The 15199-nt window shown below is 41.4% G+C and overlaps 1 protein-coding gene across 1 annotated transcript; it reads left to right on the top strand.

Annotated features, from left to right (window-relative positions):
- The first annotated feature begins 209 nt into the window (after window positions 1-209).
- On the top strand, window positions 210-851 carry CCDC169 (coiled-coil domain containing 169). The gene has a single exon (XM_052663830.1). The coding sequence runs from the start codon at window positions 210-212 to the stop codon at window positions 849-851; it is 642 nt and encodes a 213-aa protein (XP_052519790.1).
- The last annotated feature ends 14348 nt before the right edge of the window (window positions 852-15199 follow it).

Raw genomic sequence — 15199 nt, 5'->3', positions numbered from 1 at the left:
ATCAGAAACAGTGGAGACAAGAAGGCAGTCTTATGACATATTCCAAGTGCTGAGGGGGAGAAATTCAACCTAGGATTCTAAGAATCAGTTCACCATAGCAACAGCTCATGACAACACTTTGTCCTTCCCAACTTCCAAGTGTCCCTTCAAGTCTTCTGCTGTAAGCTGTGCTGAAGGGAACGGTGTGGGAGAGCTGTTGAGCTGATACTATGGGGGACGGAGGAGGTGACAACTTCGAAGGTATGAGCACTGACTGCCTGAAACTGGAGTTATTGGAAGAAATCCATATGAAAGACTTAGTGCAATTCTCAATACTTGAAATAAAACAAAAGATAGTGAAACTGGAAGACAAACTCAATTCTAACCATGAAGGCAGTGAATGGAAAGCCCGTTATGAGGCACAACTTGCACTGAATGATCAACTAGAAAAGCAAATTGCTAGTCTCAGAGAGAAAGTGGAACAAATCCGTGGAAGTCCTTCAGATAGACTATCTTCTATTCGTGTCTATGAGCGGATGTCAGTGGAATCCTTAAGTATGTTACTTAAACAGCTAGAAGAAGAAAAAAAGAGGCTTGAAAGTCAAGTGAGAGAGTGTGTACTTAGACTGGAACGAGAATCAAAGGCTTACCACAAGGTGAAGGATGAACGTCGTATGTACCTAGCTAAAATGTCTCAGCTCTCTGGCCTACACCACTCTTCTAAAAGGCAACCAGTGAGTCTGCATAGAATGAAAGAGGATCCAGTGAAAATAGGAAGATCTAATCCTGCTAATCAGAAGATGATAAATGCCAAGAGAGGCCCAGCAAAAAAGATGACAAGATCCAATCATCTTCCAAAACTCAATCCATGATTCCAGAACTGGACGGATTTCTCTATTTTTTCCCTTTTTTCATTTGTAATATTCAAACTGTGAAGTTACTGTTCAACACATTTTTCAGGAAATGAGGTAGATGAGAAAGAGCTATTAAATCTCTTTAAGCTCCTCTTCCAGTAGTGTGTTCTTTTGTCTACCTAAAATAAATTTTCTTAGTAATTTAGTCTAGTTACAAAAATAATTTTAGAAAGTAATTTTAGTGACCCTAAAATATGTAGTAGCAGTGCTTATGATTCATAAAATATCCTAGGAAACCTGAATGCTGTTATCTTACACTTGATTTTAATAATATATCCTTTATCTACTCTGATACTAATATTGTTATTATATTTGGTTTCTAGTTGGCTGTTAGCTTAAAAATGTGAGTTCATCAAAACTGTGTGCTATTTTAGGCTATATCATGCTCATTTTTTAAAACCCAAGGTTTAAGTAAAGCTACAAACCAAACGCATTTTAAACTTTTGACTTGAAGCATCATGGTGTTGTGGAAATAGTCTCCAATCAGGAGCCAGCTTGGCTATAGTCCCCTTCTGCTGTAAATTTATGAGAACTTGGGAAAGTCTCTTCACCTCATCTTTATTTTCTTTGTGACCCCACGAACTGTAGCCCACCAGCCTCTTCTGTCCACAGAATTCTCCAGGCAAGAATAGAGTGGGTTGCCATTTCCTTCTCCAGGGGATCGTCCCGACCCAGGGATCTAACCCAGGTCTCCTGCATTGCAGGCAGACTCTACCAACTGAGCCACCAGGGAAGCCATAGTCCCCTTCTGCTGTAAAATTAGGAGAACTTGAGAAAGTCTCTTCACCTCGTCTTTATTTTCCACACCTGTAAAATAAATGAGGCAAACTATGCAACTTCAAAGGCTTCTTACCATTCTAGAAAACCAATACTTATTCAACTACTGCAAGGACTTGCCACTTAGTATATGGTGGGTGATATGTGTCATTTTGGGGTGCTTATTAATTCATAGTGATGGCCTAGTTTTTTGGAGCAAACTTTGCAATTGTCCACAATATTCAAGAAGTAGAGATTGAATAAAGATAGGAAAAAAGGTTCTTTTAAGGCATTTAGAAAATATATTGAATTCTCTTATTCATGTTTAGACTATTTTTGCAACTGTCACATAGGTCTGCAAGATAAATATAATTTATTCTCCCAACTTAATAATAAATGAAACTGTTAGCCTTTAAATTTCCAGAAATCATCCAATGGCAATTGTAGTTTCTAGCTTATGTTGTTCTCACCTGATATCCTAAAATCTAAATTCTTTCCATTCAGAATTGCCAGTATTGAATACCAAATACATTTCTATAACTATCTCTATAGACGTTCACTTTCTTTTTTTAAGGAAGAATGCATAAATTTCATACAGCTAAATAATTCTTTTATATGACTTTAAAATGCAATGCAGTGAAATATAAAGCAATTTCCTATAAATTATTCCACATTGGAGTTTTTGGAAATATTTCCCCGTTCTTAAGCTAACTACAAATATTATATATTGACAGCAAGGAGATCCAACCAGTTCATCCTAGAGGAAATCGGTCCTGAATATTCATTGGAAGGACTGATGCTGAAGCTGAAACTCCTATACTTTGGTCACCTGATGCCAAGAACTGACTCATTGGAAAAGACCCCGATTCTGGGAAAGATTGAAGGCTGGAAGAGAAGGGGACAACAGAGGATGAGATGGTTGGATGGCATCACCAACTCAATGGACATGAGTTTGAGTAAACTCTGGGAGTTGGTGATGGACAGAGAGGCCTGGCATGCTGCAGTTCATGGGGTCACGACTGAGCAACTGAACTGAAACTGAACTGATGGGTTAGTCACTGAGTCGTGCCCAACTCTTTGTGACTCCATGGACTGTAGCCTGCCAGGCTCCTCTGTCCATGGGATTTCCCAGGCAAGAATACTGGAGTGGGTTGCCATTTCCTTCTCCAGGGGATCTTCCCAACTCAGGGATTAAACCGGGGTCTCCTGCATTGCAGACAGATTCTTTACCATCTGAGCTACCTGGGAAGCCCACTATGACCTATATTATTAAACAAATACTAGATTTTTATGTTTTATATTATCTTTCATATCATTAGCAGCAAATTAATACTCTGAATATTACAGATCATCACTGAAGAATTAACAAGCTTGTTTCTATTAATATACAGAAGGAGGTAGGCCATTGTAGGGATTAGATTGAGGAACATTTAAAATTATCTCATCATTGTGATGGTTGTATTAGTAGACCATATTATCATGGGGACTCAATCACATTTAAGTGTTAGCTCTGCAAGAGCTATGTTGAAATACTTTCAAATGTGACAAATTATCTTTTTTTTAAGTCTCTGTCTTAACCAGAGTGTCTCTGTCTTAACCAGAGTGATGAGATGTTCATGGGATAATATAAAGAACTGAAATGGAAGACTCTCTCAGATCTGTGTTCTGGTACCAGAAGTTAGAAGTTTTGCCACTTCTAAGCTTTTACTTTGAGTAGATCACTTTTCATTGACTCGTTCTCATCATTTATAGAATTGGGAGGGAATATTTACTCCAACTACTGTCTTGTAATTGCTGTGCAGGTCAAGGAAATTTAGTAAACAATTATTTATTTACTTCTTTGTAACTTCTTTACCACTTTAAAAAAATGAGTTAGCTTTTGCTAAATTTAGAGGTATAAAAATGACACCCATAAGACAAAGATGAAAATAAAAGCTTTGCAAGAATTCAAGATTGAGAAAAACTCTTGTTTTAAGGTTTCTAGCAGCAGTACAGAGAAGGAACAAGTTAAACAGCTCTCTCTCTCTTTTCTGTAGAAGGAATATACAAGCAAATGAAAAGTTTGATCTAGTTCTAATTTCTGAAGATAATTTTCCACTTGAGGTTTTTTGAGAAAATGCAGTTATTTACTGCAATACTCAGAGCAGGGGCCAATATAGGGGAATGGGATTAAGAGATACAAACGACTATGCATAAAACAGATAGGCAACAAGGATATACTGTACAGTACTGGGAATTAAAGCCATTATTTTGTAATAAATACAAAAGGGAGTATAATCTATGAAAATATTGAATCATGGTGTTCTACACCTGAAACTAATATAATGTGGTAAGTCAACTATATTTCAATTAAAAATAGCAATAATAATCAGAGCAAAAATGAAAATTTGGGCTCCCTTTTGGCTTAACACTGAAATGTGTATTAATATCAGTATTTAAGCTCAGAATTCATTAAGCAAAAAATCAGTAAAACAATATTTAATATATTTCAAAATCTAAAATATCTAAATGTATCACAGAATATCAAGAAATACCATTTATACATCTGTGTCTCTTTTGCTGTAAGTAATTAACCTCCAATTAAAATAAATAAATTTATATTAAAAAAAGAAATACCATTTATAACACAAATATTGCTATAATCAAAAAGATAGGTAATAATTGTCTTGGTGACGATATGGAGAAATGGGAGCCCTTATACATTGCTGGTGGGGATGGAAAATGTTACGGCCACTTTAGAAAACAGTCTGGCAATTCTTCACAACGTTAAACATAGAGTTAACACATGACCAGGCAATTCCACTCCTATGTATATAGCCAAGAGAAAAAATTATGACCACATAAAAACTTGTCCACAAATGTTTATAGCAGTATTATTTATAATAGGCAAAAAGTGGAAACATCTCAAATGTCTACTAGTTAATGATTGGATAAACAAAATGTAGTATAGTCAAACAATGGAATATCATTCAACAGTAGAAAGAAATGAAGTACTGGTGTCTGCTATGACATGGACAAACCTTGAAAGCAATATCTTAAGTGAAAGAAGCCAGTCACAAAAAACACCACATATTGCATAATTCCATTTATATAAAATGTCCAGAAGAGGCAAATCCATAAAGACAGAAAGGAGATGAGCTGTTGCCTGGGGCTGGTAGAATCATTGAGAGGATGAAGAGTGACTGCAAAGGGTACAGGGTTTTTCTCTTGAATGATGAAAATTTCTCAAATTGATTATGGTGATGACTGCACAACTCTGTGAATATACTGCTAAAAACCATTGAACTGTACAATTTAAGTGGGTTAATCACATGTAATATGATTGATGTCTCAATAATTCTGCTATTTAAAAAATAATTCTATATGCAGAAAAATAACCCTTAAATATCAAAAAGCCCCACAAACAAAGACAGTCTCAGAGGGGAAAAATAAAAGCCTAAGAAAACAAATTGCTATCAGACTTGTTTGATCAGGCTGAAAAGGAATTATAACTGGAGTCCCCACAAAGAAATAGAGCAACAAATGTCAACCCACTCCAGGATTCTTGCCTGGAGAATCCCATGGACAGAGGAGCCTGGCAGGCCATGGTCCATGGGGTCGCAGAGAGTCGGACACAACTGAAATGACTAAGCATAAGCAATGTTAATTAGGGTTTCCCTTGTGGCTCAGCCAGTAGAGAATCCACCTGCAAAGCGGGAGACCTGGGTTCGATCCCTGGGTTGGGAAGATCCCCTGGAGAAGGGAAAGGCTACGCACTCCAGTATTCTGGCCTGGAGAACACCATGGACTTTATAGTCCATGGGGTCACAAAGAGTTGGACACGATTGATCGACTTTCACTTCAATGTTAATTACATAGGAAAACAAAATACAAATATATTTTTATTTCCTTCTCATAACTGATCTAAAAGATATCTGCATGAAACAATATTATTAAAACATTGTTCAGGAATTAGTGGCAGGGAGAGCCAGGGGCCTGAGTTTAGCTGTGGGGGGTGAAGGTGGCCAGGTTAGGGTCTAAAAAAATAGTGTTGAGAATATATAAGATATAGTGTATATGACAATAATAGCACAAAGGAGGGCAGAGGAAAGGGAGCAATGTTAGAGCAAAGTTTCAATACACTACGAGAAATAAATTACCATCAATGTGAAGTATATTGTTTTAAGATACCTACTGCAATCCTTTTCCCTGGTGGCTCAGATGGCAAAGCGTCTGTCTACAATGCGGGAGACCCAGATTCGATCCCTGGGTTGGGAAGATCCCCTGGAGAAGGAAATGGCAATCCACTCCAGGACTATTGCCTGGAAAATCCCACGGACAGAGGAGCCTGGTAGGCTACAGTCCATGGGGTCGCAAAGAGTCGGACACGACTGAGCGACTTCACTTCACTTCACTGCAATCCTCAGTGAAAGTCATTCAGTCGTGTCCCACTCTTTGAGATCCCATGGACTATACAGTCCATGGAATTCTCCAGGCCAGAATACTGGAGCAGGTAGCCTTTCCCTTCTCCAGGGGATCTTCTCAACCCAGGGATTGAACCGAGGTCTCCCACATTGCAGGCAGATTCTTTACCAGCTGAGCCACAAGGGAAGCCCAGAGCAACCACTAAAAAATAATTCAACAAGTAGAGTAAACAATGGAAACTAAAATGGCTAAGTTTTCACCTTAAGAATATAAAGTAGAGCAAACTAAACATAAGGCAAGCATCAGTTCAGTTTAGTTTGGTCGCTCAGTCGTGTCCAACTCTTTGCGACCCCATGAATCACAGCACGCCAGACTTTCCTGTCCATCACCAACTCCCAGAGTTTACTCAAACTCATGTCCATCGAGTTGGTGATGCCATCCAACCATCTCATCCTCTGTTGTCCCCTTCTCCTCCTGCCCCCAATCCCTCCCAGCATCAGGGTCTTTTCCAATGAGTCAACTCTTCACATGAGGTGGCCAAAGTATTAGAGTTTCAGCTTTAGCATCAGTCCTTCCAACGAACACCCAGGACCGACTTCCTTTAGAATGGACTGGTTGGATCTCCTTGCAGTCCAAGGGACTCTCAAGAGTTTTCTCCAACACCACAGTTCAAAAGCATCAATTCTTCGGCGCTCAGCTTTCTTCACAGTCCAACTCTCACATCCACACATGACCACAGGAAAAACCATAGCCTTGACTAGCGGACCTTTGTTGGCAAAGTAATGTCTCTGCTTTTGAATATGCTATCTAGGTTGGTCATAACTTTTCTTCCAAGGAGTAAGTGTCTTTTAATTTCATGGTTGCAATCACCATCTGCAGTGATTTTGGAGCCCAAAAAAATAAAGTCTGACACTGTTTCCACTGTTTCCCCATCTATTTCCCATGAAGTGATGGGACCGGATGCCATGATCTTCGTTTTCTGAATGTTGAGCTTTAAGCCAACTTTTTCACTCTCCTCTTTCACTTTCATCAAGAAGCTTTTTAGTTCCTCTTCACCTTCTGCCATAAAGGTGGTGTCATCTGCATATCTGAGGTTATTGATATTTCTCCCGGCAATCTTGATTCCAGTTTGTGCTTCTTCCAGCCCACCGTTTCTCATGATGTACTCTGCATATAAGTTAAATAAGCAGGGTGATAATATACAGCCTTGACGTTCTCCTTTTCCTATTTGGAACCAGTCTGTTGTTCCATGTCCAGTTCTAACTGTTGCTTCCTGACCTGCATATAGGTTTCTCAAGAGGCAGGTTAGGTGGTCTGATATTCCCATCTCTTGAAGAATTTTCCACAGTTTGTTGTGAAGAATTTTCCACAGCATAGATAGGAATGATAGGGGCTTCCCTGGTGGTCAAATGGTTGAGTCTGCCTTGTAATGCAGGGGATACCGGTTCAATTTCTGATCCGGGGAGATCCCACATGCCACAGGGCAATGGGGCTGAGCCCATGCTCTAGAGTCCACAGACTGCAACTGCTGAGCTCATGTGTGGCAAGAACTGACGTCAGGCACCCTGGAGCCTGTGCTCCACAGCAAGAGAGACCACTGCAGTGAGAAGCCCATGCACTGCAACTGGAGAGGATTCGCACACCGTAACAAAGACCCAGCACAGCCAAAAAATAATAAGAATATATGAATATGCTTCTTAAAAGATAGGAATAATAAAAATCCAGCAGAAATCAATAAAATAGAAATTGGAAAAACAGAGAGAAATTAATGAAAACAAAAGTTAGTTCTTTGAGACCAACAGAGTTGATACACATTTAGCTAGATAGACAACAATGACAAAAAGACTTAACTTCCTAAAATCAAGAAGGAAGAAGCAGACATCACAACTGACTCTACAGCAATAAACAGTTTATAAGATGGACATTCCTGGTGGTACAGTGGATAGGCGTCTGCCTGCCAATGCAGGGGACACAGGTTCGATCCCTGGTCTAGGAAAATTCCACATGCCGCAGAGCATCTGGGCCTCTGCACTACAACTATTGAGTTCACATGCTGTAAGTGCTGAAGCTCGTGCCCCTCAATGAAGAGTAGCCTCCTACTCACCACCATTAAAGAAAGCTCACACGCAGCAACAAAGACCCAGTGCAACCAAAAATAGATAAATAAGTAAATAAAATTTTTTAAGTTTATAAGAGAATATTATTTAACTACTTTATACTGGCGAATTAGATACCTTAGATGAAATGGACAAATTCCTGGAAAGACCTAATCTACCAAAACTGACTCAAGAAAAAATAGAAAATCTGAAAGATTGTAATAAGTAAAGGAATTAAATTTGTAATTTAAATTCTTTCCACACGAAAAACCCAAGAGCCAGATGAGTCCACTAGTGAATTCTATCAAACATTTAAAGGATAAATAATAACCATATTCTAGAAAGTATAAAAGGAAAGAACACTTCCCAACTCCCTCTACAAGCCCAATATTAAGTCACACTAAAGTCAGACAAAGATAGCATAAGAAAGGAAAACTATATATCAATATCCCTCATGAATAGATACGAAAATGCCTTTGAAAATTAAACCAAATTCCCTGGTGGCTCAGGGTAAAGAATCCACCTGTGATATGGGAGACCTGGGTTCGATCCCTGGGTTGGGAAGATTCCCCTGGAGGAGGGCACGCCAACCCACTACAATTTTCTTGCCTGGAGAATTCCATGGGCAGAGGAGCCTGGCAGGCTACAGTACATGGGGTCACAAAGAGTTGGACATGACTGATCAACTAAGCACAGCAGTATATCAGGAGTATTTTACATCGTGACTAAATGAGATTTTTATCCCAGGAATGTCCAGTTGGTTTAACATTCAAATATCTTAAAGGGTGGGCTTCCCAGGCGGTGCAGTAGTAAAGAATCCTCCTGCCAATGCAGGAAGATGCAGAAGACCTGGGTTCAATCCCTAGATTGGGAAGATTCCCTAGAGAAGGGCATGGCAACCCACTCCAGTATTCTTGCCTGGAGAATCCCATGGACAGAGGAGCCTGGCAGGGTGCAGTCCATGGGGTCACAAAGAGTTGGACATGCATGAGCAACTAATACTTTCACTTAAGAAAGCTGTGCATATTTGATATTTTTACATATTTGTGAGACATAATCAATAACACAGAAGAATGGAAATGTATATCATATTTAGAGAAGAGTGAACAGTGTAATTTAAATAGGGTACATGATATATATGTGTGTGTGTGCTTAGTCACTCAGTCATGTCCGACTCTTTGCAGGAGGGATGTGAAATTTCTATTGTTTTTTCCAAGAGCCCAGCATTGTGCATTTTGAGTAGTGAAATGTGTGCCTTAGTTACTATTAACAGTGTTGATAATGAGTACTGAGCTCTTGGCAAAGCCTTATATTGTGACCTTGGAAGGAAAGTTATGACCAACCTACACAGCATATTAAAAAGCAGAAACATTACTTTGTCAACAAAGGTCCATCTAGTCAAAGCTGTGGTTTTTCCAGTAGTCATGTATGGATGTGAGAGTTGGACTATAAAGAAGGCTGAGCACTGAAGAATTGATGCTTTTGAACTGTGGTGTTAGAGAAGATTCTTGAGAGTCCCTTGGACTGCAAGGAGATCCAACCAGCCTATCCTAAATGAGATCAGTCCTGAGTGTTCATTGGAAAGACTGATGCTGAAGCTGAAACTCCAATACTTTGGCCACCTGATGAGAAAAGCTGACTCATTTGAAAAGACCCTGATGCTGGGAAAGATTGAAGGCAGGAGGAGAAGGGAACAACAGAGGATGAGATGGTTAGATGGCATCACAGACTCAATGGACATGAGTTTGAATAAACTCCGGGAGCTGGTGATGGACAGGGAGGCCTGGTGTGCTGCAGTCCTGCTGCTGCTGCTGCTAAGTCGCTTCAGTCGTGTCCGACTCTGTGCGACCCCATAGACGGCAGCCCACCAGGCTCCCCCATCCCTAGGATTCTCCAGGCAAGAACACTGGAGTGGGTTGCCATATCCTTCTCCAGTACATGAAGGTGAAAAGTGAAAGTGAAGTCGCTCAGTCGTATCCGACTCTTTGTGACCCCATAGATGGCAGCCTACAAGGCTCCTCCATCCATGGGATTTCCAGGCAAGAGTACTGGAGTGGGTTGACATTGCCTTCTCCATGGGGTCACAAAGAGTCAGACATGACTGAGCAATTGGACTGAATTGAACTGAATATATAGAGAAACATGTGATTTTATATTTGGGGTATCTGTGAGGCAAGATTTTCCAGAGTTCTTTAACCTGACAGAGATGATCTTTAGACAATGCCCACCAGTTTATACTAAATTTAAAGATGAAACTATTTGCTAGCCAGGGCATCCAGTGCTAAAATGGCTGCCTGAAGTTTGGCCAAGTGTGTGGTTTGGGGAGTCCTGTCCTATTTTAGGGCCATCCTGGTTAACGGATGGAAAACAGCAACATTCCATTGAGCTCCATCTTGTAGGATGGTTAGCAAGGCTATTTTCATAGTCTATTGTTGCTTATACAGTTAATCCCAAGGGGTTTCCCAGGTAGCCAAGGGCCTGGGGGAGGGGTGACTTCCTCTAGCACCGTGGAATCTGGCAAGGGACTAAGCAAGAAGAAGCCATCCCCTCCTGCAAGTAGAACATGTCACAGGGCCCAGGTCCGGTGGCGTCTTGATTAAGAAGGCCCCCGTAGCTGTGCTGAGTTGGTGGGGTGCTGTTTCCATGACTCAAAGCATAATGAGCTACTGAGTATGGAGGGTCACAGGCTCCAGATCTGTGAGAACCTGTTTTTAGAAAATCCCAGTAGGTAGCCAGGCACTCTTTTTCAGGGGCAGTACTCTTGCCTGGAAAATCCTAGGTGGAGGAGCCTGGTGGGCTGCAGTCCATGGAGTCGCTAAGAGTTGGACACAGAGTGACTTCACTTTCACTTTTCACTTTCATGCATTGGAGAAGGAAATGGCAACCCACTCCAGTGTTCTTGCCTGGAAAATCCCAGGGACAGGGGAGCCTGGTGGGCTGCTGTCTATGGGGTCGCACAGAGTCGGACACGACTGAAGTGACTTAGCAGCAGCAGCCAGGCACTTTTTTTCAGGGGCAGTATATTGCAGTAGAGGGCTTCCCAGGTGGCGCTAGTGGTAATGCCTGCCAATGTAGGAGACATGAGATGTGAGTCCAATCCCTGGGTTGGGAAGATCCCCTGGAGGCGGGCATGGCAACCCACTCCAGTATTCTTGCCTGGAGAATCCCATGGCCAGAAGAGGCTGGCATGCTGCCATCCATAGGGTTGGAAAGAGTCGGACACAACTGAAAGTTTCACACACATATATTGCACCAGAAACCCTTGGGCCACCTATGACCATCAGAAATGGTACAGACAGGACTTCCTTGGTGGTCCAGTGGTTAAGACTCTGCACTTCCACTGCAGGGGGGCTTGGGTTCCATCCGTGGTAAGGGAACTAAGACATCATATCGCCTCAAAAAACAAGTTGTGCAGAGATGATGGGAGGTATTAGAAGAGGTTGCCAAAGTCCCTTTAGTGAAGGCACTTGCAGGGGGGCATTAACAGGAGTATCTGTTGATTTTCATTTGGGAGTAAAATTTGTAAATGAGATATATGTTGTCATTAGAACCCAAGAAGGGCTAAATTTATATTTGGATTTGTATGTCCTTAATGAGTGTGTCTAATGAATTACCCTGGAAGGTGAAGGTGAAGTCGCTCAGTCGTGTCTGACTCTTTGCGACCCCGTGGACTGTAGCCTATCAGGCTCCTCTGTCCATGGGATTCTCCAGGCAAGAATACTGGAGTGGGTTGCCATTTCCTTCTCCAGGGGATCTTTCCGACCCAGGGATCGAACCCAGGTCTCCCACATTGAAGGCAGACGCTTTAACCTCTGAGCCACCAGGGAAGCCCGAATTACTCTGGGGGAGCATGTTATCAATGGGATGCCATACCTGTGCTCCTGGAGAAAGGTGGATGTAGTTAAGATCTTGTCTGTAAAGACTGCGTGTCATGGCAAAGCTTCTGAGGTGCCCCATGGGTAGGCTGGAGAAGATGTATAATGTCCCTTTAGGGTAAAGGCAAATGACCACTCAGAGGCTGTTGAATGGGCACTGGACAGAAAATGGTAGCCAGAGCTAAAGCAAATATTTTTTAAAAGTATTTCCCAGTTGTCAAATGAATAGAATCAGTGATTTTGATAATATTGGATAACTTGTATGGGGTCCTTGGTGGAGGGGCCCACAGCATAAAGGTAGTGATAATCCACCTTGAGATACATCCCCTCTTGGTTTTTTTTTTAGATTTAAGAATGGGCAAAATTGGGCTATCAAAGGGAGAAGAAATGGGGATAACCACTCCTTTATTAATTAGCTTTTCTCATTAATAAGTTTAAATTATAAGTTTTAATCTTTGAGTTCCTTGTTTTAACTTATATTGAACCAAGTTATTTTATCTGGGGGTCCATGGGTCCCATTTTATTAAGCCAAATTGTAAGTTCACAAAGACAACTTAAGCTTAGATTTATTATGTTGCATCGAGCATCTCTGCCCAATATAGAATATTTTAGGGCAATAGGTATGTGACTGGAAATTTAGCCAAGGCTACAATTAGAGTGAGGTATACCCATTTTTTCTTCATTTTATATTTAGTTACCTTCTTTAGATTTTTAGGGGACACAATATGTAAATTTACTGGAATCCCCAGGCACAACTGTAATTTAAGCCCCATCTGAATTAAGTTCATAAAAGTTCTTGTCGGTTGATGTATTTTAGCAAATGTTAAACTTAATTTAGAACCAAGGCTATAGAGGCACAAAAGCCGATCAGCACTGTTTCTATCATTTTGCTACATAAATTCTTTAATATATAAATTTCAAATTTCCAATTGGATCAAATTGTGGGATTTGGTTTTAATTTAGCTATATATTTTATATATCTACAATTCATATATTATATATTGATATTAAAATATTATGTTTACCTAATTTAATTACCTTCTATTTTCTCCTCCTGTGTCTAGCTAGGGATTTGTTTCAAAATCAATAAGTAATCTAGGACTAACATTATGCTTGTTAGAACTGGTATTTGCTCAGTACAGAAGGTTTAAAGTTCCCCTTTATTTTCCCTCAGGATTGTAGCCACCTAAATCAGCAGTCTTTTATCTTTATCTTTTTTCTCTCTTCTGTTTTAGGCTTGTTGCCACCCAAACAAAGCTACAGTCTAGTTTTTGTTTCCAACTGAGAAGAAAGAAAGAGGGGAGAAAAAGGGGACCCCTTGTATTTAAGCAACCACTCCCTGGGACCACCCCTATCCCCACTGGACTTTTTTTTTTTTTAGAATGGTCTGTAGAATTTATAGGCAGCTAAACTTTTCCCCTTCTTTTTTCTCTTCTGGACATTTACCTGATAAGCTCTTGGTGATCCCCAGTAGCCTCTGCTGTGAGTAGTGGCCTCTCTTTCTAGGCTACCCCACCTCAAAGGGGTGACATCTAGGACAGCAATGGTGACCTCAGCTTTATCTTTTCAGTGTTTTGTTTTGTGGTGGTTTTGTTTTAAAGAGGAGATTCAGCATATTCATAAGCAGCCCAAGCACATGGACCTGGACATTTACCATCTCCTCACGTGTTTTATAGGGAGTGGAATTAAAGTGCCCCTTTTCCTTCATATCCCCTTTTTTAAATCAAACATTGAGCTACTGGTCTCCAAGGATGGATTTCTTACATCCCTCTTAGTTGAAGAACAAATATGACAGCAGCAAAGCAAATAATAACAAAAGGATTTGCCTTTGAAATGAACTTTAAGGTTTGGGGCTTCCCAGGTATGCTAGTGGTAAAGAACCTGCCGGCCAGTGCAGGAGACGTAAGAGACGCGGGTTCAATCCCTGGGTTGGGAAGATCCTCTAGAGGAGGGCATGGCAACCAACTGCAGTACTCTTACCTGGAGAATCACCATGGACAGAGGAGATTGGTGGGCTAGGGTCCCTAGGGTTGCAAAGAGTCGGACACAACTGAAGCGACTATACACATAAACCATGGTTTGCTGTGAAAAGGAACCCTGAGCTGTACTGCCAGTACATCTGTAAAGTGTACCAGGGACCAACGCCTAGTGTATACTCACTTATTGGGAGGGAAGACTTCAGCCCACTGCTGACTTCAGCCCTGTTGGGTCAATGGATCAGAGTGACACCCAACATGGTCTCATCAGAGGAAGCCTTTCTTCACTCCCTTGGGCAGGGAGCTGGATCTTCTAAATTAGCCAGTGATCCTAATCACCCCCAATGTCACTGCCCAGGACTTAGGTATGTCAAACCAGGGAAACCAGGTTTGACTCAGTGGACCCAGCTGTCCAAGGTGAGATGACAAATATGGAATTTTTCCAACAACCAGTGGAAACTTCAGCACCTGAAACTAAGTAAGGAGTACCGTAGAGGCCTTTGAGGTCCTCTTAGATTTAGTTGGTGGGTCATGGCAGCATACAGCCCATATGGCATGAAGCAGTGGCAGCCAGAGTGCCAGTGTGCCAACAGTCAGCCATGCCTTCCCAGGCAGTACTCAGTGTGTGTATGCTCAGCCGTGTCTGACTCTTTGTGACCCCATGGATGGCAGCCTGCCAGGCTCCTCTGTCCATGGGGTTCTCCAGTCAAGAATACCAGGGTGAGTTGCCATTCCCTGCGCCAGGGGATCTTCCCGACCCAGGGATCAAACCCTTGTCTCTTGCATCTCCTGCACTGCAGGCAGATTCTTTACCACTAGCGCCATCTGGGAAGTACTCTTTGTTTGGTAAATCCACTTAGTAAACCAAGAGCAGTCTAGAGGCAATCCCCCTCCAATGAACGCTGAGTCATTTTGCACACTGCACCAATGGTTCTCTGCCCAAGTCTTAATTTATAAAGGTGACTGAGTGTTGAGGGAGGGATAGACTTCGGTCACAGCCTTTATTGCGATTTCTGAGGGAAAGGCAAGACAGGGCAAACAGGGAAAACAGTTTCCGATTGGCTAGTATGAATAATTTTGGCGGGTCCTAAACTATAGGGGTGATTTCTAGTTGCTTAGTATCCAGCCCTTGGATGATTAAGGCAGAGGACTATTGTTTCTTGTTTCTAGGGGAACTGTGAGTAATATCAAACTTTTCC

This window comes from Budorcas taxicolor, chromosome X, assembly GCF_023091745.1.
Source record: "Budorcas taxicolor isolate Tak-1 chromosome X, Takin1.1, whole genome shotgun sequence".
NCBI classification, from domain to species: Eukaryota; Metazoa; Chordata; class Mammalia; order Artiodactyla; family Bovidae; genus Budorcas; species Budorcas taxicolor.
The sequence above is the reverse complement of the archived record's forward strand: the minus strand, read 5'-3'. Positions and strand labels throughout refer to the sequence as shown.